Source organism: Leptonotus elevatus, chromosome 1 (assembly GCF_054856555.1).
Source record: "Leptonotus elevatus isolate MCC_2025b chromosome 1, RoL_Lele_1.0, whole genome shotgun sequence".
Lineage (NCBI taxonomy): Eukaryota > Metazoa > Chordata > Actinopteri > Syngnathiformes > Syngnathidae > Leptonotus > Leptonotus elevatus.
The window spans coordinates 13275059-13297615 of record NC_141239.1 but is presented as its reverse complement, the minus strand read 5'-3'; the positions used below and the strand labels follow the sequence as shown (position 1 = coordinate 13297615).

The window sequence follows — 22557 nt, the reverse complement described above, 5'->3', positions numbered from 1 at the left end:
TTTTTCTAAGGAAATTCATATAGGACATAAACTGGCAAGTATCGAGGGACTCTTAATTAAGCAGGGTTGCACCAAGGCGTTTAAAATACTTTTTGTTTTTAAAAAATCCAACCACAACAGAACAACTTTATCAGGCCTGCTAGTTTTTGCATTCTTTCATAATTGTATTTAATTTTTTAACACTTTGTTTTGGGGAGGCTGGAATGCATAATAGCATTTGCATTCATTTTAATGGGGTAAGATGAGTTTAGATTTTAGGAGTTATCAGCTACAAGCAGGTGTGACTCAAACCCTGTTTGAAGTTTGCACAAATGTTGTTTCTAGGAATTTTTCATCTAAGACTCAGAAGGCCCAGTAACCTTTGACCTTTTGTCCAGCATCTGCAATTCTGACTGACTGCTGTATTACGGTATTTCAGTTAGGTTAACTTTGCCAGAAAAGTTTGGGTTCAGATGAGCTTGTTGTGGAAGAACAAGACCGATCAAAACTCCTCCTGGATGAACTAGAACTCCTCTCACCTCCATTATTTTTGATGAAGGTACTTGCGCTTCCCTGCCACCATGACGTCCTGAAACTTTTGCCCGGTTCTCTCCCCTAGCAAAATTAATATTTGCAATGAAACCCGGAGATGTTTTTTTTTTTTTACATCATATTTTTATTTAACAAACAAGTTAGTATGTACAAACAGGTGTCTGACCTTTGAGCGTTCCATTCTTTGCGCTCTCATAAAATAAAAGCAGACTGCCAAGATGTGAATATTAAGCGTTATTCCTTGTATTGCAGGAAGAGCTGCAGCCTCTTGCGATGCTCTGCGGACATGTGAACGGCACTGAAGGGGTGCAAAAAAGAAAAAAAAACAGCATGAATACGCGTAGACTAACACTGACATAATAGCGACTCACTTCAGGTGATCTCCAAAGGTGGTGGTGATTCGGTAGATGGCCGTCTTGAGTGCGGCCCTGAGAGCGAAGCGCAGCGTCTTGTAGGCCGGCTCGCCCATGCCGCTCGACGTCCTCACGGGCTTGGTGGACGCGTGAGGCAGCTTGAAGTGTCGGTCCACCGCCTGCGAATAAACACCGTGTTTGTTTAGATTTTTTTCATTCAATGAATAAACTACTTTTCCTCTGTTCACACTTGTATGATTGGAGTGTTGAAATTGTAATGTCGAGTTAAGAACCTGAAACTAATCAAGTGCCCTTCTCTTAGACGGTAAATAGTAGACTTTGAAATAAATAGTACCTACAAATTCTGCCTAGCAACAAGTGACAGCACAAATGTATAATAACCACACAACAGGAAATTGAAGTACTGGTAGGCTGTTACCGACTCTTTACATTTATGACCATACAAAATAATAACTCAAATTAAATATTAAATGCTAATAAATAAAATACATATATATATTTAAATATTTGTGACATTATTTTGCCTTTTTAATGAATAAAAAGTCCATATTATATAAATGAATTAAAGAAATACATTTTATTTTAAGTAGGCATGGGCAAGTACCGATACCATGTATTGATATGAGGCCGACACCAGGCCTTATTTCAAGGTATTGGTGCGCTCACCTCTATTGTCCATTTCATGATCAGGAACTAGAAATTAGAAGAATTGGAAATTCCCTTTAACATAATGAAATTTTAAGGAAAAATGCTATATTGGAATATGTCTGTCTTAAAAATTAGGTCACTGTTTTGTTTTGTTTTGGAGAAATTGTATGTATCAAAAGTACTAATGTTATCTGTACTTTGTATCAGTGACTACTCAAGAGTTGAGTACTCGTACTGGTAAAAATTAATGAAAGCGGAGCACACTTTGCCTCTCCGTATATACGCACTCTCAGTATAGTGCACGGACTTAAGAGTGTATTTCCAATCATGCCTCGTATAAAGCTGACCTCTTGCAGTAGCAGCATACTGCTAAGGATGCTGGGTAACGCCGTCTGCACCACGCCAAAGTGGTCCTCTGAGAAGGAGGCTTGAACCAAGTAGGACAGTCCTGGAAAGCGCTCACATGGTTCACTAATACAAAAATACGTGTATTAAACGGGAAGTGAAAAAAATATATTGTTTTTGTTTACCCTCCAATGCCCAAATGTGGGCCTGGCTGTCGGCAAACAGCGCTTCACTGGAGGCTTCCGGAAGCTGAAAAACAGAAAAGGTTCAGCATTTGCGTGAAAAGTAGTGTCGTGTTTTGTAGTGAGCTCACCTTGTTGAACAAATACGCTATCAGCACACGCTTGGACAGGAAGCTTTTAACCTGGATGGAGTAAAGTTAGCATGAAGACGTCATGACCTTTCAAGCATAAAAGCCCACAGCTGCCATTTTTTTTGTTTTCCACAACTGTCTGCAAGGAAGAACTGGAGTGTACCTGTTCTTTCCTGTTGTGGAGGAACTGGGCCATAAGACTGGGTTGGTAGTGATCCTGCTTGGGATTGGGCATCATGGCGGGGGGCAGTAGTGGGCTGCCGCTAGACTGTGAATCTGTACAAAGACGTTGGCCGAATGACTAATAAGTTAACCGCAGGCGCCGCCGTGTACAAGCACATCATCTTACCTGTGGGGGTGGACCAAAGTTTGGGGGCCCTCCTCATAACGTGGGGGCTCTGCACGCTGCCGTGCCATGGCGAGCCTTGGTAAACGGACATAGTGAGACGCCGCAGGCCGGGTGAGGAGAAAAAGTTGTTTTGGTGGGGCGGTGTGAATGGTGCCGTCCGGGGGCTTGAAAAGACGGATTCTGGAGTTTTGATCGGGACGCCTCTAGGCATTGGACACGTCAGATCCTCTACGCCAGAGGATACTTTCAGTAAAAAGACAGGCACAAATCTTTAAAAGTCACCAAGCAGTTAAAGTCTTGTGGAACTGCATGTACTTGGAACTACACAAGTACAAAATCCTGGAGCTACATGTACAATGAAATAATTTGGTGGAACTACACGTACCAGTAAGAAAAAGTTTATGGAACTACTGTAAGTACCAAGAAGTCTCATGTTTGATTTCATTCATTCCAAAACTCTGCGTTTTAAACTATTTCAATAATAAAGGGTTAAAGTCCCCCAACTATAATTATTCTAGTTTGCATATTTCCATCTGAAGCAGCTCTTCAAGCAAATGTGATGATTTATGTACCCGAGGACGAGCCCGACGAAGACTTCAGTTCGCTGCTTCCTGACGAAAGCGACTTGGCCCTGCCGTTGGTGGCCACGCTGTCGTGGTACGTGACCAGTCGCTGGGTCAGGTCGGCCAGAAGCGACTGACACTCCTTGCTGATGGCGTTCCAGTTGTGAGGATGGCCACCTGATGGAGGGCAGAAACCGCACGGTCAATTTCATCACCGAATGTGACGCTTGAAAATGAGTAAATGAGCATGCAGAAACAAACCTGGTTGACTCAGGCTGAACACCTCGCCGCGTCGCAATGGCGAGTGCTGAGAGAGCAGAGCCAAGTCCTGCAGGGCAAGGAACTGTCGGGTGGAGAAACTTCAAGTCAATTTCCGAATATGACAAAGGGCCTTGGGAGGAAGGGTGATGGGCTACCTTTAATATAGCCGGGTGTGGGTCAGACAGAACTCTGGGTAGACACTGGTGCACGTCCTCCGTAAAAGTTGACTGCACTGGGAAACTGTAGCCCTGTACAGAGGAAAACAAAGTGGGATCCATTTCATTTCAGCTCAATTATTCGGGCGGTTACGGCACAATATATGGTACATATACATATAATAACCGATCAGTGCTACTTTGTTTGGACTTTGAGATAGTGGCTTGCTGGAGAGGGTAGTCACTTTGAGAGGGCCTGGAACCTTTGGGCGGAAGTAACAACACTGGGGAAATCCAATTGGAAACATTAAAGCAACACTAAGGAACTTTCATTTTACGTTGATTATGGCGGCGCCATATGGACAAAAGCGGTATTGTAATGTTTGAAGGAAGACCACATTCCCATGAGGACAAGCGCATTGCGCATAGCTTCCCTTTTCCTTTTTTTCTCATTTGTCTCCTCAGACAAAAAAGGGGGTTGGCTGTTCTGCGGCTGATTAATAAAAGGCTACAACAACAGCGTTTGGCATTGCGCTCAACATATTACTTCGTATGGGCAGGTTTATTTTGAAGTTGGCCTTCTCTCCGCATTGGCGTTGTTTTGCCAGACATGTCATTGCGCTAGTGGCTCTTACGCCGGAAATCCGGCACCGTGCCGGAGTACTTTTAACCCTGTTAATAAACTAAATGTCCCAGAAACTACAAGTATCAAATAAGTCAGATTCCAAGAACTACACATACCAAAAAGTAAAAGTTCCTGGAACTACAGGTACCAACAATTACAAGTGCCAAGGGGGGGGGGGGGTCAACTACCAAAAAACTGTACCAAGAAGTAAATTCCAGGAGCTACAAGTATCAAAAAGAAAAACATCTGGGAGTTGTTTTTTTTATAAAAGATTTTAAGGTTCCTGGAAAACTATGTCCCAAAAACAAAATAAACTCCTTGGAACTACAAGTGCCAATAATTTAAAGTTCCTGGAAATACAGGTACTGGGAAATAAAAGTCCTGCAAACTACACTTAGCAAGAAGTAAAATGCCATGGAAGTATAAGTGCCAAGAGATAAAAGTTCCTGGAATTATAAGTACCAAGAATTCAAAGTTCCTGGAACTACAAGTACCAATCACCAAGAAGTAAAAGCGTAAAGTCTATAAGTCCATGGAACTGTGCGTACCAAGAAGAAAAATTCTCTGGAACTACAAGTCCACACTGTGCCTTCTAAACAGAACCCAGCCACGGTGGGATTTTGCCACGACTGTGTACATACTGCCGCTTTCGCACCCCACCATCAGACAACTCAATGTTGTGAGTAATGTAGTGGGTAGAAGGAGAGAATGAACACAAACATGCACACACCTCCGTGATAAAGATCCTGAAGAGGACCAAGGTGATGTACCAGGTGAAGAGCAGGAAAGTGGCGCTGAGCCACAGGTGGTAGAAGAGAGACAAGTCCATAAGTCCGCCGATGGTGTCCAGGCGGCAGGTGGAACTGGAGTTGGGAAAGAGAATACTTGTGAATATTAATTGGCACGTGAGGGAGGATAATCAGAAAGTGCACCAACCTGCTTAAGTCAAGGTGAAACATTTTACAGATCCACTCTCTTGGGATGTGTCCTATCAACATAAAGATGAACAAGGCAGGGTGTTACTTCATATAGAGCAGTGGGGTTCTCAACCTTTTTGAGGTTCTGGAACACCTGCATATTTTTGATCGACCGGATTAAAATAACTGTTAGTTGCAGCCCTAAATGAATTACACTTATGAAACACATGGAAATAGTAGCTTCAATTGACAAAAGTTTCAGTCACAATTGAATGGAACAATCCTATTTCTATAAATGTCAGTCTGACGTAGGGCTGGGTAAAAAAATATAAATACATTGAATACATTTTCCTTTTTGAGTCTGATGTATCAATTCATAAACTCGTGAATTGATTCTTTTCTTATCTCCTTTTCCCCATAAATTCATTAGAAAATAGAATTTTAAAGGCCAAATTTATTTTGTATCTTACTGTTTTCTTTCTGTTCACGTGAATTTAAAAGTATTTTCTTACAATTCTGAATGACCTAACTTATCGCAATTCTGAATATTTTTAATTCATATTTACAATTATTGAATTAGAAGTATGAAATTATTTTCATCTCATCCTTGCTGATGTCAATGTTTGTGTGATTAAGTGATTATAATTTTAACGTTACTTTCATTAAAATAAAACATTCAACCAGTTACTGCCTTTGCAAAATTTACTTTGAAGTTTAATGTTTGTGGAGTTTTAGCATGTCCTTGGTATTTAAGAATTGATGTTCCATTATTAACCAATATTAGATTGAAGTGAATCGAATTGATAAAAATCAAATCGAACGGAACTCTTGTGAATCAAAATCAAATCGATTGAGGAATTTTGAATCAATACCTAGCCCTAGTCTAACGTCTTAAAAATATATTTTATTCTCATGTACCCAACTGCAAACCACACCAAAAACCAGCAAGGCCGCCCCAGTCGAGAAACACCGATATAAAGGGAAAGAGCGAGTTTAGATGGGACTTAAATTCGCTCGTAATTGAAAACATTCGTACCTCAATTATCTTTCATCTGTGAAATGAATGGTAATGATAATCTGATTCATGCCACAATACAACGCTCGTTTTTCAAGCTTGTAACGCCAGTGCATCAAGATTTTTTAATCATTTTAGGTGAATTTTGGTATTCAGAGAATTGAATTTGTAAACTCAGACGGGGAAAAGAAGATAACCTACCTAAAATGAAATAGACTAGAATGTAGTTCCTGATAGAGTAAAGTGCTTGGGAGGCACTGCACTTCGCCACCAGCAGCAAGGACCCTTTAAAGCGAAGGTATTTGTATTGCTGGGGATAGAAGGGAGAATTCAAACAGTGAATACCAATTCACTATTTTGCAATTGTAAAGACATGGCCAAGAGTGCACGACTACACGTACCTGAACTGTGTGGAAAGACACGTAGTTCATGTTATGGACAACGCCAAACAGGCTGTGAGAGAAGCCCACAAAAGCCCCCGCCAGCAGGAGGATGAGGTGGTACTCGTTCAGACACGCCCGAGCGGAACTGCAAGACAGTTGTTAGCGCAAGCGTTAGCAATAAGCGACTCTCAAACGTTGCGGTCAGGCAGACTTACACGTTGTCGCGGGCGCAAGGGTAGGCGAGCATCTCGTAGCGGCCCCCGATGGTGACGGCGGCGCACCAGGCCACGATGATGCCCATGACGCAGTGGAGCATGGAGGTGGCCACGTGACGCGGGTGCAGCAGCTGACCCAACACAGCAATTTTGGAGCAGGCAACGGTGGGGATCACTAAGAGGGAACGGAACACGGATCAACAACTACGAGGACAATCTATCCTTGGGAGGTGCTTTTCCTTCTTGTTTATGAGAAAGCAGGGGAAAAGTGATGACAAGCAACTTTGATGAATGATGATTACCATACATATGTCTGAAAGGTGCGAATGTTTGGTAGTGGTCGGAGGGGCCGTAGGCGCACACTGGCAGCTACGCTTCCGTCAACCTGCCCCAGGGCAGCTGTGGCTACTGAAGTAGCTTTCCGCCACCAGTGTGAATGTGTGAGCGCACGAATAATGTATCCATTGTGAATTGCATCTTTGAGTGTCCAAAAACGCGCTATATAAATCTGATCCATTATTATTATACAATAGGAAATTCTACTATTTTTCCCCCCCTGTAAATGATTTGAAAAGTCATCAATAATGTTGGTTTATATCAGCAAAATAATGAGCTTGTCTGTCGTGAATGTTTTGACTTTATTGTCGTAATGTGACAATACTTTTTTGCCTTGATAAATTTTATTTTTCCAAAATTAACACTTACCCACCTTATTTTTGAGGACTCATAGAGAAACGATTTTGCTCCAGACTTCCGCTCAGATTTTAGCTATTTGTTACAGCGGTTTTCGTGTTACTACTTGCATGACTATTTGCGTCCAATATAAAAGCAAAAACCTAAAATTAATTCATAAATATAATTTTTCTTCTTCAAAACGGTTGTGTGGGTTTGGTGCTCAGTAGTTTATGAAAATCATAGCTACTGTACATTACATACACAAATTATATTACCAATCAAATGCCAAAGTAAACCACACATTTGAAAGCAGAATAGGTGGAATGACCAGAGAAGTTTTTTTTTGTGTGCCTGCCTTTTTTTTTAAAGCACCAAAACCCAATGCAACATAGTGGCTAAACAGATATTACGTCTGACATTACATCAAAAGGGCAATATTTCATTCACACAGTCTGATTTGAACCTCACTCACCTGTATAACATTCAAAGATCAGGAAGCCCACCATGGTGGTGACGGCGCACAACAGGACAAAGGACAAAATGCCACTGCCGCTTGTCATGAGGGATAAACATTCTGTATAGGGAAGACATTTTGATTTACTTACTAAGTGTTGAATGACGAGCTGAAATACAAAATGGCGACAGACTGACCTGATAAGGTCTGGATTGGGAAAAGACGGAGCCTGCAGACGATGAAAAAAACTGCTGTGGTGGGGGGCAACAGCAAGACGGCCCAGGCTATGCTGGCTGCAGCCCTCCAGCAAAACACCTATGTACAGGATGGGCCAAAGCATAAACATGGACATGTTTTCATTTAATTACATTTATACTTATTGTAATATGTGTGATCATTTCACTAATGACTTCTGAGGTGAACTCAAAGGTTTTAGAAAGTAAACGGGCAAAATAGCGTTCTAAGTCAGTGTTTGAGATTTGGTGTCAAAGTAAAATTACGTGTCAGTAATAATGTTTCTAAATAGAGTTTCAGGCCAGGGTTAGGGATTTAAACAAGGATTACATTTTTCGAATTCGAGTTTTAAGGCCTGTGTTCGGCCCATTGCATTAAATTCGGGTGTGGATGTGTGTGGTCTTGTTTTTGTTAAATAGTGGGGCCAACATTTTGGGATTTCACAGAGTTGTGGGGCCTACCCGTCCATGTGGCACAAGTTTAGACCTCTTTTTGAGGGTCAAGACTTGGTTTTAGAGTTTAGGTTTGAATCGGGTTATGGTTGAGGTTAGGAATAGGGGTAGGCAATCATTTTTGATGGTTGGGGTTAGGGGCTAGGAAATGCATTATGTCAATGAGATGGCCCCACAAAGTATAACATTTTAGTGTTAGTATAAAAGTAAGCTCCTTTCTTCCTTTCCTAACACAACCTTTGTTATTTTCCATCCATGTTTCCATGCATTCCTCCTTTCATGTTCCTCCTTCTTTCATCCTTGCTGGTCACGGCAACATATCTACTTTGTATTTTATTCTGGGGTTTTCTTTGTCCATATTTTGTTTTGGCGTGGGTGTGTGTGTGTAGGGGGGAAGGGGGGGGATATGTGTACAGAACTGTACTATTTTGATGGACCTGTAATTCTATTTGAGGTTGTTTTGTGGGCGTTACAAACCTCATAAGCCTTAGCATATAACAGCAGAGCTGATTCCACATTTTGACGACTTAAATGTATCTCTTCCTGAGCAAAACAGTCAAAGGCTGTCCTGGCTATATTATTCTCCTGAAATTTATAATGCAAGTAAGTATACAGTTAAATATACACAACGACTCGTGTGGCGCTTCAACTCGTCTTGCTGCCATAAACAGTAGTTACGGCTACAGGCTAGCTAACGTCGGTCGTATAACAAAAGCCTTGCTTTTCGGCGACAGAGACTCACCTTGCAGACAAACATACAACTTTGTTCCGCAAAAAACATAGCAGAGACCGTCAATTATTTCTTCTTTCTTCATCAAAACTGTGTGTGTGGGCGGAGAGGGGTGCTTGACTGTTGGCGGCTGATTAATAAAAGGCTACAACAACAAATGCAAATCCACCATGTATTTTTATGTACCTGTACTAGCAGCGCAAACACCATAACAAGGGTCAAGGGTAACAACAAAGCTTTAATATGGTTAGGTCACTATGGTAACGCTTATTATGAATGATTACACAAAAACGGGTATTTTGTAGCTATAACAAAAAATGTGAAGCCACATTTTTATGTAACTATATTTGCAGCGCCCTCTTTAAATGTGCCAAGTTGGCGCATTTAAGAGATAGATTTAAGAAGGGCATAATATGTTGGCGCTGCCAACATAACAAAGCATCACAGAACAAATATAAAGTCCATGAGTAACTCAAAACACTTAAAAGCCGCTCGCCGCAGAGCGGGCCATCATGCATGGGCATCACCTGTAGCTGTAAGTCCACGCACCTTTCTTTTTCTTCTTGGTCATAGGCTCCTGCGTTGTCTCATCACTGGGCCTTTTCTCCATTGCAAAGAAGCTTTCCAAATATGTCTGTTTTTTACTCCTTTTGTCAATTTGCATCAGTGCTACGCAACTGAGATAATTAGCCATCTTGACATGCGTCAAAAGTTCGTCGTAAACAGAGAGAATCCGGTCACTTTTCAAAATAAAATATTTTTAAGCCTCCATTATTCAATTAACCAGCCCAAAGTGGCCCACTGCCCGGTACTGGTCTGCGGCCCGGTGGTTGGGGACCGCTGCTATAAAGCATTCAACACATTTGTAGTTTTTTGTGTGGCAGTGTTTCTACCACCCTCCTCAAAGTTGCTTAGTGCCAGTAAAAATGATAAAGACCCACTCGGTCCATGGCAAAGGTACCATTCAACTAGTTTTAAGTCGATGTTTCATCAGAAGAGTTATGAAAATGTTTTATTAAGGTTGAAAAGTTCCTTAATGCTACTTTAAGCTCCAGTTAAGATAAGTATTAATACAGGGCTTAAAGTAAAAAAAATATATAATAATCCTGAGCATGAACTTTTTCCGGGAAGCGGTGGTGCAGTATCCAACGTGTCGATTCGTTATTTGACCAAAATTAAGCCATTAATTGCTATTCGATTCGTCACCGTGGAAAGATTGGGCATTTGGGAAACTCATGAAATTCCCGATGGCCAGTCCTCCCCAAGCGTCAGGTCATCTCTTTCATTATCCATTTATGTTATGTATAGTACAGTATAGTTGGTTCCCCTCTCGCGCTGCAGCTATCAAATACTTTGGTATTCAAATATCCTACGGAAAATTCTATTGAATAATCAGGTATTTGGATAAAAATAATATTTTCGCAAGGTGAAAGAACAATTATGAATACAGAAGACATTAAAAATATAAATGTACCCACTTACTAATGATCGACCATCTTTCATTTCTAGATAAAAAATATATTTTTAACTTAAATTTAAATTGCGCTTAACAGCACATTATTTTCCTCTCGATAAAGTTAGGGAGATTTTAGACAAATCTCTCCCCATGGATTTTGGAATGACGTTCCGTTAAATATTAGGCGGGAGACCTCCCTCTCTACCTACTCTTAAAACACATCTATACATCATCTATAGTATAAAAGTTAGCTCCTTCCTTCCTTTCCTAACACAACCTTTGTTATTCTCCATCCATGTTTCCATGTATTCCTTTCATGGTCTTCCTTCTTTCATCCTTGCAGGTCACGGAAACATATCCACTTCGTATTTTATACTGGGGTTTTCTTTGTCAATTTTTTTGTTTTGGTGTGTGTGTTGGGTATGTTTACAGAACTGTACTGTTTTTGTGGACCTGTAATTCCATTTGAGGTTGTTTTGTGGGCGTTACAACCCCAATAAGTCTTAGCATTTAACAGCAGAGCTGATTCCACATTTCGACGACTTAAATGAATCTCTTCCTGAGCAAAACAGTCAAAGGCTGTCCTGGTTATATTATTTTCCTGAAATGTATAATGCGAGTAAGTGTAGTTAAATATACACGACTCGTGTGGCGCCATAAACAGTAGTTACGGCTACAGGCTAGCTAACGTCGGTCGTATAACAAAAGCCTTGCTTTTAGGCGACAGAGACTCACCTTGCGGACAAACCAACAACTTTGTTCCGCAAAAAACATAGCGGAGACCGTAAATTATTTCTTCTTTCTTCGTCAAAACTTCCAAGTTGCCATCATGCCGCGCCACTTTCGTTCAAAGGACCTCCGGAAGGACCCGAGGTTCACGAGGGTCTCCATATATGTGCCTGTTTCAAAATGATGTTTAAATAAACGTATCGTGGGACTCTGTCTAATTTAAGAACTACTTTCAGGTGTGTCGATAACGTTCTGAAGGAAATATTATATTGGGTTACACGTACGGTATATTTTGTTATATTTCTCCAACAATTTATGTAAGGCATCGTGGAAAGCATACACAATTCAAAACTGCTGTTTAAGTCATGAAGCCATTTACTTATTTATAGACAATGACACATGAAGTAGTGAATTCCCTTACTTTTCACTGCCAGAAGCTTGTGTTTTGTGACAAAACGCATTTGCCACTAATCATCCCCAGCCCCAGGGATGGAGAATATCTTGCTTCTCTAAATTCTTACACTGCAGTAGTTATGAATTAGTTGTAAAGCCCTTTACTCTCATCATGCACAAAATACTTGTTATCCTGATAAGTGGTAAAACTTGGTCTATCCAATGGGGCCTTTGCATCACCCGTTTTGGTGTCGAAGGCATTGACCGGTAACTTTTGGGACGCACTAACGGACATGTCCGTCTGAACGGCCTTATGGGTCAATGCAAGTTTCTGCCCGGACTTGAACGCGATGGCAGGCAATGCCTGCTGTTCCCGCTGGACCTTCTTGTCGTCCCACAGCTTGAGCAGACGCCGCTGGTTGTTGGTCATATCCTTGAGGTTCTGCTGCAGAGACTGGACCTGCTCCTCCAGCAGCGTCTTGGACGTAACAGCGTTGGCCAGCTCGGATGTCAGCTCGTCCACAGTCAGGCCCAGCTTGGCCACCTTCTCAATCAGGGCGTCACACTCGCGCTCCTTCTCGCGCAAGTCGTTAATGACGTCCTTGGTGGTCTTGCCATGGAACTTGGGGCTGCATTCCAGGCCGATCTCCGTGCGTAGGGCCTTGACTTGTTTCCTCAGCTCCTTGTTGTCCGCCAGCAGGGTCTTGAGCTTCTGCTTCAGGGCCTCAGTGGAGCGCAGCCTGGACTCGTACTGCCGGAGTTTGTCCCGCAGGACGCCCTCTCGATGGACGGCGTCATCCCGCTCCTTTCGGCACTTCTCCAAGAGTTTCAAGGCCTCGAACTTGGATGCTCGGTCACCTTTGGCAGTGGCCATCCTACTGGAAAATCAACATCAAGCGACTGCAAAACCCACTCACGAGTTCATTGTTTAACTCCTTCAGAAAACTCCTCGAGTGGCCACCTGCGAGCCCGACACAGAGGCGGGTGTCATCGCTCTCAACTCACAGGGTTTGTGTTGAGCTCTCACGTGTAACTCAAAGCTGGTGGCTAGGATGACCTGTAATTAGGCCATCTGCCAGCTTCCCCCGCTGTTGACGGTTACAGTGACACCATTTATTTTTCCCATTTGCCTAATGGAGCCCAAAAACACAATTATTAAAGTAGACCGAGGCGTGTTAGGGAGCACATTGCTGACATTCTTCTTCACAGGAAGCGTCTATGCCAAAGTTTTTTCCCCCCCTCAAAACATACGAAATTAGGACCGGATTCTTGCACAAATACGAATTTTAAATCTCTGAATTTATTAATTTCTTTCCATGCTGACCTCATCTTTTTTTTCTTTCAACTATTGCCATACAATTACATATTAATTCCTTTCCCCCAAAAAATTTCTCGTAAAAATGATACATTCCATCTCATAATACAACAATTATACATGATTTTTATTTTAGTCTCATAAAGTCTACTTTGAATATGGAAAAAATAACACGTATTCTCACACTTTAAAAAAATTATATTCTCATTAACTGACGACTTAACTGTTGTAAAATTACAACTGCATTGTCAAATGTATTCTTATATGAATATAACTTAAAATGACAAAAATCTTGTAAATGTATTACTTCAATCTTTGTACGCCAGCTTTATTCTTTTAAAATGAAACCTTTTATTCTGTACAACTAATTTGTTCATAGAATGACTAATTACAGTGGAAAAAAGTTAATATGAAATATTTTCTACTTGTTGAAAAATGATATTTATCTTTATTCTTGTATTTTTTTCCCCCCTCATCAACAAAACATTAAACTGCACCAAGTGCCTGAGAGTGAAAGCATTCTTCACAGGAAGTGTTGTTGTGAATGCCACAATCCCTCAAGGAGGTTCATTGACAGCTAAGATGGATGAGATGCAAGCGCTAGCCGGCAAATGTCACCTTTGTAAGCTATGATTAACAGGCGCTTGATTAAATATTTAAAATGTTGAAATGTCCTGGCAGCCTTAGATGCACTCGACTGCTGCTAATTAACAAAAAAAAAAAAAGGAGGAGTCCCATAGCCTGATGTGACTTAGTGTTTATTTGATGTGACTGTCCAAATCACTTGCATCTAAAACAGGAGAAGTCACAATGATAGATGTTTTTTCATAACTTTGCATTCATAAATTGAACATTTCCACCAGCAGGTTTTTATAGAAGTTTTTATTAATTGCAATTCTTTTGTGCAAACACGCATTAGGGCCACACTGAGAAGGGGGAACAATTTTTAAAAGTCATGTTCCAAGGATGAAATATTTCAAAAATAAAATTGTAATATTCAAAAACTGAAGTTGCAATACTCCATGAATGAAATTATATGACAAGAATAAAGTTGTGATTTTATGGAAACACAATTACGGAATAAATAATGATTTATACCAGGATAAAGTCATAATATTCCAAGAATTGTAATTTTCAAAAAAATAAAGTTGTAGAAAATTCCAAGAATGGAGTTGTAGAGTAAGAATAAAGTTGTAATGCTATGGGAATACAACAAAGTCATAAATAACAATATTGTATTTCTAATAAAAAAAATTTTTTTTGACGAGAGCAGTCATAACATAATACGAGGGGGGGGGGGGAACTATACTGGACTGATGATTTTATTGTTGTCAAATTACTACTACATTTTTGGAAAAGTACAACTTTTTTTCTTGTATTATGACTTAAGCCTTTTAAAATTCTGATTAGATTTTTGTAAAATGACAACATATTTACTTGTAATATTACATTTTAGCTTTATTCTTGCACAAAATTAGGACATTCTCATAATTATCCTGACTATATAGAATAGAAATATTATGAGAATTAAGTTGACTAAAGAAAATATAATAATTGTTTTTTTGGTGTTTTTTTTTTAAAGTGTAACATTATGACAATAGTTATAATAGTAGAAGGGGAAAGTTTTCATTGTCAGGCAAGGAAAAAAATTCAAAATGACGACTTTATTCCCAGTAAATTAAAACTTTCTTCTTATATTATCTTTTATTCTTGTAAAAATTACATATTTATCCTTTGACTGTTCAAAAAAAAAAATCCCTACATGTTTTCCCTTCGTTGCTTCAGTGTGGCACTAATAGCTTCCGTACTTTGTCGACATTATTATATTATAGTAATAGTAAAGAAAATTAAATACATCCATTCAATTCGGACAATTCCGTGGTGTGCTGTCCAAGTCCCATTACCATAATATTCAATAATAGCATCCAAAATGCCTTCGATTCCGTTCAAACACCTTTAAGATTGGTCTTGTTTTGGCGATAAATAGAAATCAGTAGTGCAACACTTCACCTATCCCGTTAGAAAGAACATACTTGGTCGCGTTGCACCAAGCGTACCCCCGACAGTAGGTTATGAGGTGAAATCCAGACGACTCATGACTTCATCACCACACTGCAACCAGATTCTCCTTAAGGCAACAGGAGATGCTGCAATTTGGGAGAGGGGAAAAAAAACAACATTTGGTGGACACTTGCTTTGGCAAGGAGAAATCATGTCGGGAAAGTGTGGTGTCGGATGTTGTCCGTGTTCAAACACGAGGACGGTAAATAGTAGGCATGAAAGCAAGGTACGAAATAAAAAGTGAACATGTGTGTGTACCTTTAAACAACTCATGTTGTGTGCTTGTGGGCCACCGCTGTAGTTGACAGATTGGCGGGCGGTGGCACCAGCTCTGCTTTGCTAAAGAAATATGCCTACAAAAGGAGGAAACAACAGAGGTGAACAGCAGCTTAACCATGCAGACATTGGGATTAACTGTGCGGAGCAATTATTCCGTTGCGAGCGGATATGCGACACCCGCTGCGGGTGGTGGCCTTGACAGCGGCCGCTCACACGGCAGCATGCGGATGCTGTCAGTTTCCTCCTGATCAGCGTGACATTGACCAGTCACCACAAATGGAATGAGTACACAGCTCCAATGAGTCAGTGACTGCATACATATTTCAGGGATGGGCAACTTAAATAGTGGAGGGGGGCAGAATATTCCATATGTGCCATTGGAGGGCCCACATAGGACCATGCACTTCCTAACCAGATGTATGACAAAAATGCATGTATCAAAGATCCACTACCCTAAACTCAACAACAAAGGGTTTGAAACAAACAAAATAACCACAAAGTGAGTGCAAAGGGTTCTTTTGCATAAAATGATCATTCAAGGACAGCACAAAACAGACAGCAAGACGTGCAAGAAGTCACAATTAAGCGCAACTAACTATGTCTGCCATCTAGTGGTGGTGGGTGATAGTACAACTTAAAAGGTGAAGTCAACCCCAATTTTTTTTGACAACAATATGTTCTATGCAGCTCCACTTAATATTGCATTAGTTTAAATATGAGTTAACCAGCAAAATTCAGCCGCTTTTATCCATCTCAGGGGGCGGCCATTTTGCCACTTGCTGTCGACTGAAGATGACATTAATGTTGCTTAGGTTTCAGGTAACAACCAACCACAGCGCAGTTTCAGAAAACAGATGAGCTCTGATTGGTTGTTGCCTGAGCCCTAAGTAACAATGATGTCATCTTCAGTCGACAGCAAGTGACAATATGGCCGCCCCCTGAAATGGATTAAAACGGCTGGATTTGATTCATAACTCATATTTCACAAATGTAATATTAATCAGAATGCCATGTTTAGACTAGATATGTCACATATAACATATTTTTTTCAAGAATTTTTTTAAGGTTGACTTCTACTTTAAAACTACAGCTGACGCCTGCATATTCGCAGTTCGGTATTCACAGATTTTTTTAAATATATATTTAGAAAAACTGTCCACACGTGAAGAGCGAATATTGCATAAATTTGCCAGTGGATCCTGACAGCAAAAGGCTTGACTGCTACGTGGCGAAATAACAGCACAAGCGCATTGGCGAAAAGTGACCTTCAAAGCGAAAATGAGAGCGACAGAGAAAGTGTGTATCAAAGAAGTTCTGGGACTGTTACTCTGGGATTTTCTGGGAAGCTACTGTGTAACTAGCCGTGTTCGATATTGTTTGTTTGGGGAAAAAACGTTTATCTGTGTTTACTGGTAATTAAAAGTTTAAAAAAAAAAAAAATCCTTCTGCGTAACATCTGTCTTTGCAAATATCCCATTTTCTAACATGGCTAATACACCAAAACGACCAGTTTAATTTAAATATTTTTGTTATGGCTACATTTAGCTCTTGCGGTATATTAGGCCCACTTTGTAGTTCAGAATTTACAGCACTCAAATTAGACAACAAACTAGACAACTTCTGTGTAAGACTAATTGTTACTTTAAACATCAGATGTCAACTATAGAAGCGAGTTGTAGAGCACATTTACTTTGCAACCGATGGCAAGCAGGGCATTGAGCACCACAATGGCCGACATGACTGCCGCAATCACTTTAGAGTTGTCATCGCGGACGGCGGGCCAGAAGGTGATGACCAAGACAGAGCCGGACAGGAGGAGCGCCAGCAGGATGGTGAGCCATCGCACCCACTCGAATGGGAAAATCCACAGAACCTTGTGTGGGGAATGAGAACAAGTTAGCAAATATGGTCTTAGAGACTAGAGAAGCTACAGTATTATCATGTTGTCAAACATTTTTTTGCGATCAACTGATATCAAGAATTTGAGTCAATCTGTGTGTGCTGCTACATGTTTTATTTTGGTATTTTCCTACCTCCTCATTTTGTTCACATTCTCTGCCAACCAGCTTTTTGTAACAAATTACTTTTCATTTTGGATCTTCTACTATTGCTCTTATGCATTTTAGTCCTGTTTGCGCTGATATTGATTTTATTTTATAAGTTTTCTACTTTTTGATTTTGTTCCCATTTGTGTTGGTTTGATGGTACTCTCAGCCAGATATGGTAGTGGTCAACCTTTTGTAAATGAAGGACTTTGGTTTGGATCACATTTGAGTTCTGTTTCTGATGTTAATAATTTTATTCTGGCAGGTTCCTAATTCCCATTTTTGTTCCATTCCCATTGGCTTGACAAGACTCCCAACCCAAAGTCAGCATTTTGACCAACTTTTTTGCCAACAAAATACTTTGATTTGTCTCTTCTACGACTGATGGAGTGCAATTGGAGTTCAAATGTTTGACATGATATGCATTGACTAAAGATGTAGACTGCTATGTTAGCATCTTGCTATGTTAGCATCTATCATACATATGTAACGATCAAAAGTGAATACTTTTTGTGTGCGTGTGTTTTAAGTTTTGTCGTTTTACATTACATTGATATATCAGTTTTATATCCCTGGTAATTAATTATATGTATAACGTAGGTTTAGGTTATGCTGTCTTAAGCACTTTAAAGTAATACTTGACTCAATGATCCATTTTCAACAGTTAGAACATAATATTTTGTCTATAGTTAATGTGATCACTTCATTATTTTTCATGAACAATTAACTCATTCACTCCCAGCCATTTTCACTGAAGCAACCTCCCTCACTCCCGGCTGTTTTGCTGGATTTTGACTGATTTTTCAAGGCCCAAAGAAGATTCTGTTCTACCAAAAGAAAGACTAGAGTCTCTTCTTTCATCAGGAAAAAAGTATATTTCTATCTGTTTTCGTTTTGCAGCAGTTAGCATTAGAATATAGTTAAGTTTAATAATTATTCACAAATCTATTTAGAACTGTGAGTAAATTAGCTTTTTTTCTCAAAATGGCCTTGGTTGAACACTTTTGCTCTGCTGCCACCTGCTGGCCGTTTGTGTAATAACTAACATTTCTTCAACCGTTCTTTGCAGTTGAGAGGCTGCATCAAAGCCTTCTGTATGCTCTAGCATAATTTTTTTTTAATTAAAAAAGTTCACACATTTTTTGGGAGCATATTAGTTAATACCTTGAAAAACTAATTTTACCACTTGCTCTCGACTGAAGATGACATAACCTGTACTGAGGAAGTTTGTAACGACCAATCATGGCTCATCTGTTTTCTGGGTTTGGTCAGCCAACTGAGCAATGATTGGTCATTAGCTACTTCCTTAGCACAGGTGATGTCATTTTCAGTCAACAGCAAGTGGCAAAATTTCGCCCCTCCCGACCGCCAGGAACTTTCGTTTTAAAGATATTGTTCATGAAAAATAATGAAGTTATCACATTAATTATAGACAAAAGTTCTTACTGTTGAAAATAGCTCAATGAGTCATGTATCCCTTTAGTCAACTGCGTTGTTCCTGAAGCGCTCTATAAATAAAGCTTGATTGGATTTCATTTGTGGTTGATTGCACGTTGTACCTGATATAATCTGTTCCACAGAATATTCAGACGGAAAACTTACCACAGCGGGAATGTATATGGAAAGTGAGTATCCGTACACGCAGACAATCTCGATGAAGGAATAAGACACCAAGTTCATGATCTTGTTGTTCCTCCACAGCAGGAAACCCCACACGGCGAGAGGTACCAGCCAAGCGTAGCTGAAGATGGCTGTCGCAGCTATGGTGACTGGGGGGCATGGGTTGGGGGGGGGGGGGGGGGGGTTAAAGGTCATACAACATACATTTCTGCAAGTAGGGGCACCTATAAATCTATTCAGGGTTTGGTCAAGATAGTAATAGTAATAATATACTCTTTTTTTTTCTAATGGTGAGTCGCAAACTTGGAAGCCATGTCTGCTTACATGCGCTGGTGTTTTTTTAGATATGGAAAAAACCCTGAAAAAAGGTTTATAAGGTATATGTTTATATCAAGACTGTTAATTGCTAAATTTCTCCTCACATGATGAATCAAGTATCTCTATCAGATAAAATAAATGAGTTAAATTCCATTTTTTAATGACACATTTTTAGGGTGCTTACCTTTTCCAAACTCGGGTGTATATTTGTAGTCTGGCTTGCCCAGATGTACCAGGAAGGTGGAGATGTTTCCACTAATAGCAATGGCAAACACAAGAGTGGTGCAGATCCAGAACGGTCCTGAGAGGAGTCATGAGTGTAATACGGTAAGAATACATCAGTTCAAATGGTGAAGCCTCATAATTGCCCTACAAATTGAAAATGTTTGAAGAGCTTCATGATGGGAACATAGATGTGTGTTTGCATGCTGACCATAGAGATCGGGATTTCTGCGAAGGTACATGTGGATGAAGTTCTTTCCCGGCCAGGGCAGCACCGAGCCAACAATTCTTTCCCTTACCTGAGACAAAAGTCACACATTACGTAAATGGGCCAACTTTTTGTGAACAAAGTACCTTAATATGGATCTTTTGTACATGAGTCCTTGTGTTTGTGCCGCTGCTGGTTTTATTTTGATAGGTTCCTAATTACTGTTTTTGTTGCCACGGTAGCCCAAGAGAGAGCCTTATGAACAAGCTTTTTGTGTGTAAAGGACTTACAATAGATCTGATCTTTTACTAAACGAGGCTTTTTGATTGGGATCTCCTATGACTGAAGTGTTGCATTGGGGTCTGTATGGTCTGCTACATACTCTTTGTCTTAATGTAACTACTGGTTTTGTTCGCTTTCTCGAGTGCTTGATATGAGTCTCTGAATACATAGTTGAAAATCACTGGGCTAAGCATACACTTACAATTTATTTTTAATTTAAAAATATATATAATATGTGTTTTAATTCCAATGAAACTAAGTCATACTTACATGGCGTGTGTCAACATCAAAAAACTGTTGGTAGTACTCAAAAGTCCAGAAGGGGGTGCTTTTCTTCTCCCCTGAGAGAAGCTTTAATGAGAAAAAAAATAATAATAATAAGTAAATATTGTCAAAAGGACACATTATGCAAAAGCCCCCAGCAACACCCAGAATATGCATAATCATAACATCTTGCCTTAGCTTTGTCATCTTCGGCCATGGGGTCTTCATCACCACTGGGAACGAACCCACCGGGGGACTTCGGATTTATAAAATCATCTTCGATGCTGATCGCAGTTGACTCACTATCAGCTCCTAGCAGATTGCTCTCTTCAAATTCTTAAATTGTGACATAAAAAAAACACTTCAGTGGGAAATTACCAGACTAAATCCACTCTCTAATAACGCCACTATCAAGTCACAATAATACAATAACAAGATCATAATATAACAGTACACAACTGTGCCATCATATGGCATGTACATCATCTGGGGAGGTTCACAATCAATATTTATCTAAAAACATGACAAAAACAACACATTTTAAATACAAAAATAAAAACAAGATAAAAAAAAAAGTGGAAATAAATATATAAACAGTATTAAATATTAATTAAATAAAAACACTTGGCTCTCATATTTATTTCATGCTGCAGATGCTGTCAGCATGAAATGCATCATGAAATGTTATTCAAATGAGGGGGCGGTCTTTAGTGTGTCTTAGGTTGATTGAGTTATTTGCCATTGCAAACTGCCTTTCGAGGGTGGAGGGTTCTCTCATCCACACCAAGCAGGTTGGCAAACAAGTATCAAATATCAAACAAGTATCGACAGCATGCATGGACAGCTCCAGCAATGGACGACATTCTTCTCCACTGTCACCAGAACTTGCGATGTGAATGTCTAGTTGCTCGTTAACTTCACATAAGTTTCTGTAAACAACAAGGTCCATTGTTTTGTGTGCGTGAATTCTCTGCTCGGCACAGACTGACATGCCGATCAACCAATAGAAGAATAGTTCAACTCAAGACACACTTACAACCCACTCATTGTAATAATTCATGACGCTGGAACGTCAGCATAAAATAAATAAGAGCAGAATGTTTTTAATTATTGATATTTAATTCTATTGATATTTTATTTATTTCCACTTTTATATTTATATTTACAGTCTTGTTTTTCATTCTTGTAATTATTTTTCACTTTTATTTATGTATATCTACATTCTTTGTTGTTTTTATTTCCATTTAAACTATTTTTTGTCTTTAAAGTTTTCTTCTTTTTTTTTAACATACATTTTCACATTTATGTATGTATGTAATGTGTGAATTAATTTATTTAGGCATTTTTGGTCCTCCATATACACATAATGGAAGCAGTGTAGCCAAGAGAAATGCTACCAAATGCAAAGACTAAACTGATTGCATATGGATCAAATATAGAATGCAGGTTGTAGATATTTGTCACGACAAAACTAGAGAAAAGTTGACGATATATGACGTCACACCCACCTTGAAATTGAAACGGGTCGTTCGCAGACGCCATCTATGCGGACGACACGGCTAAACCGGTCAGAACAGAAAACACGTTGTCAGTTTATCAGTTGAAGCGAAACAGGAGCTGCGCTTTTTCTCTTGGGAAGCTGTGAGGAGATTAAAAACAAAACACGCTTTTAAGATGCCATTCGTGTCAATCGATAAAGAAACACACGCATACAAGCCAGCGTCACATCTTGGTTACTAACTTGTTAGCAAGTCTACATGGCGGAAACGAGTACGCTACTTTACATATGTATGTTCAAACAAACAAATAGTACTATTCTCTTGTGTATGAAGAAGCCAAGAGCACAAATGTGACCACAGACGAAAATAAAATGCTCACTTAAACCATGCAAAATCCAAAAACCATGTCCCAATTGCTAGCTTACGTTGACGGAAGAAAGATCCGGATGTATAGCTTGGTAAACACACCAGCTTCCTATTAGTGTTTTTTCAAAATAACAAAATCTGTTTTAATTGTTAATACAAAGCAGATTTTGTGAAAAGATACCAGGATAAAATTTTAAAACGAATAGCTTATTTCACTATTAAGAGACCCTTTGTTCTAGATAAAACGACTTTTGTAGTCTA

The 22557-nt window shown here is 39.7% G+C and overlaps 3 protein-coding genes across 4 annotated transcripts; all 3 read right to left on the bottom strand.

The window, feature by feature from the left end:
* Window positions 1–650: 650 nt before the first annotated feature.
* On the bottom strand, window positions 651–11575 carry ndc1 (NDC1 transmembrane nucleoporin). Its single transcript, XM_086075356.1, has 18 exons — window positions 11431–11575; window positions 8021–8138; window positions 7842–7943; window positions 6695–6869; window positions 6498–6624; window positions 6298–6406; window positions 5101–5152; window positions 4895–5027; window positions 3540–3632; window positions 3385–3466; window positions 3133–3300; window positions 2561–2803; window positions 2375–2487; window positions 2212–2262; window positions 2084–2147; window positions 1901–2001; window positions 903–1063; window positions 651–829 (listed from the first exon to the last, which is right to left on the bottom strand). The coding sequence occupies exons 1-18, from the start codon at window positions 11467–11469 to the stop codon at window positions 766–768; spliced, it is 1995 nt and encodes a 664-aa protein (XP_085931482.1). The 5' UTR covers window positions 11470–11575; the 3' UTR covers window positions 651–765.
* A 387-nt stretch (window positions 11576–11962) lies between these two features.
* Window positions 11963–12691, bottom strand: LOC147180949 (uncharacterized). The gene has a single exon (XM_086090879.1). The coding sequence runs from the start codon at window positions 12689–12691 to the stop codon at window positions 11963–11965; it is 729 nt and encodes a 242-aa protein (XP_085947005.1).
* Window positions 12692–13872: 1181 nt separating this feature from the next.
* Window positions 13873–22491, bottom strand: yipf1 (Yip1 domain family, member 1). 2 transcript variants are annotated; one of them, XM_086075229.1, is made up of 10 exons: window positions 22356–22491; window positions 21940–22070; window positions 20625–20767; window positions 20438–20518; window positions 19889–19976; window positions 19640–19756; window positions 19120–19286; window positions 17163–17345; window positions 15452–15546; window positions 13873–15279 (listed from the first exon to the last, which is right to left on the bottom strand). In XM_086075229.1, the coding sequence occupies exons 2-9, from the start codon at window positions 21971–21973 to the stop codon at window positions 15463–15465; spliced, it is 897 nt and encodes a 298-aa protein (XP_085931355.1). In that variant the 5' UTR covers window positions 21974–22070; window positions 22356–22491; the 3' UTR covers window positions 13873–15279; window positions 15452–15462. The 2 variants fall into 2 exon arrangements, with proteins under 2 accessions (XP_085931355.1, XP_085931346.1); XM_086075220.1 differs by having other exon boundaries at window positions 22310–22403.
* Between the last annotated feature and the right edge of the window lie 66 nt (window positions 22492–22557).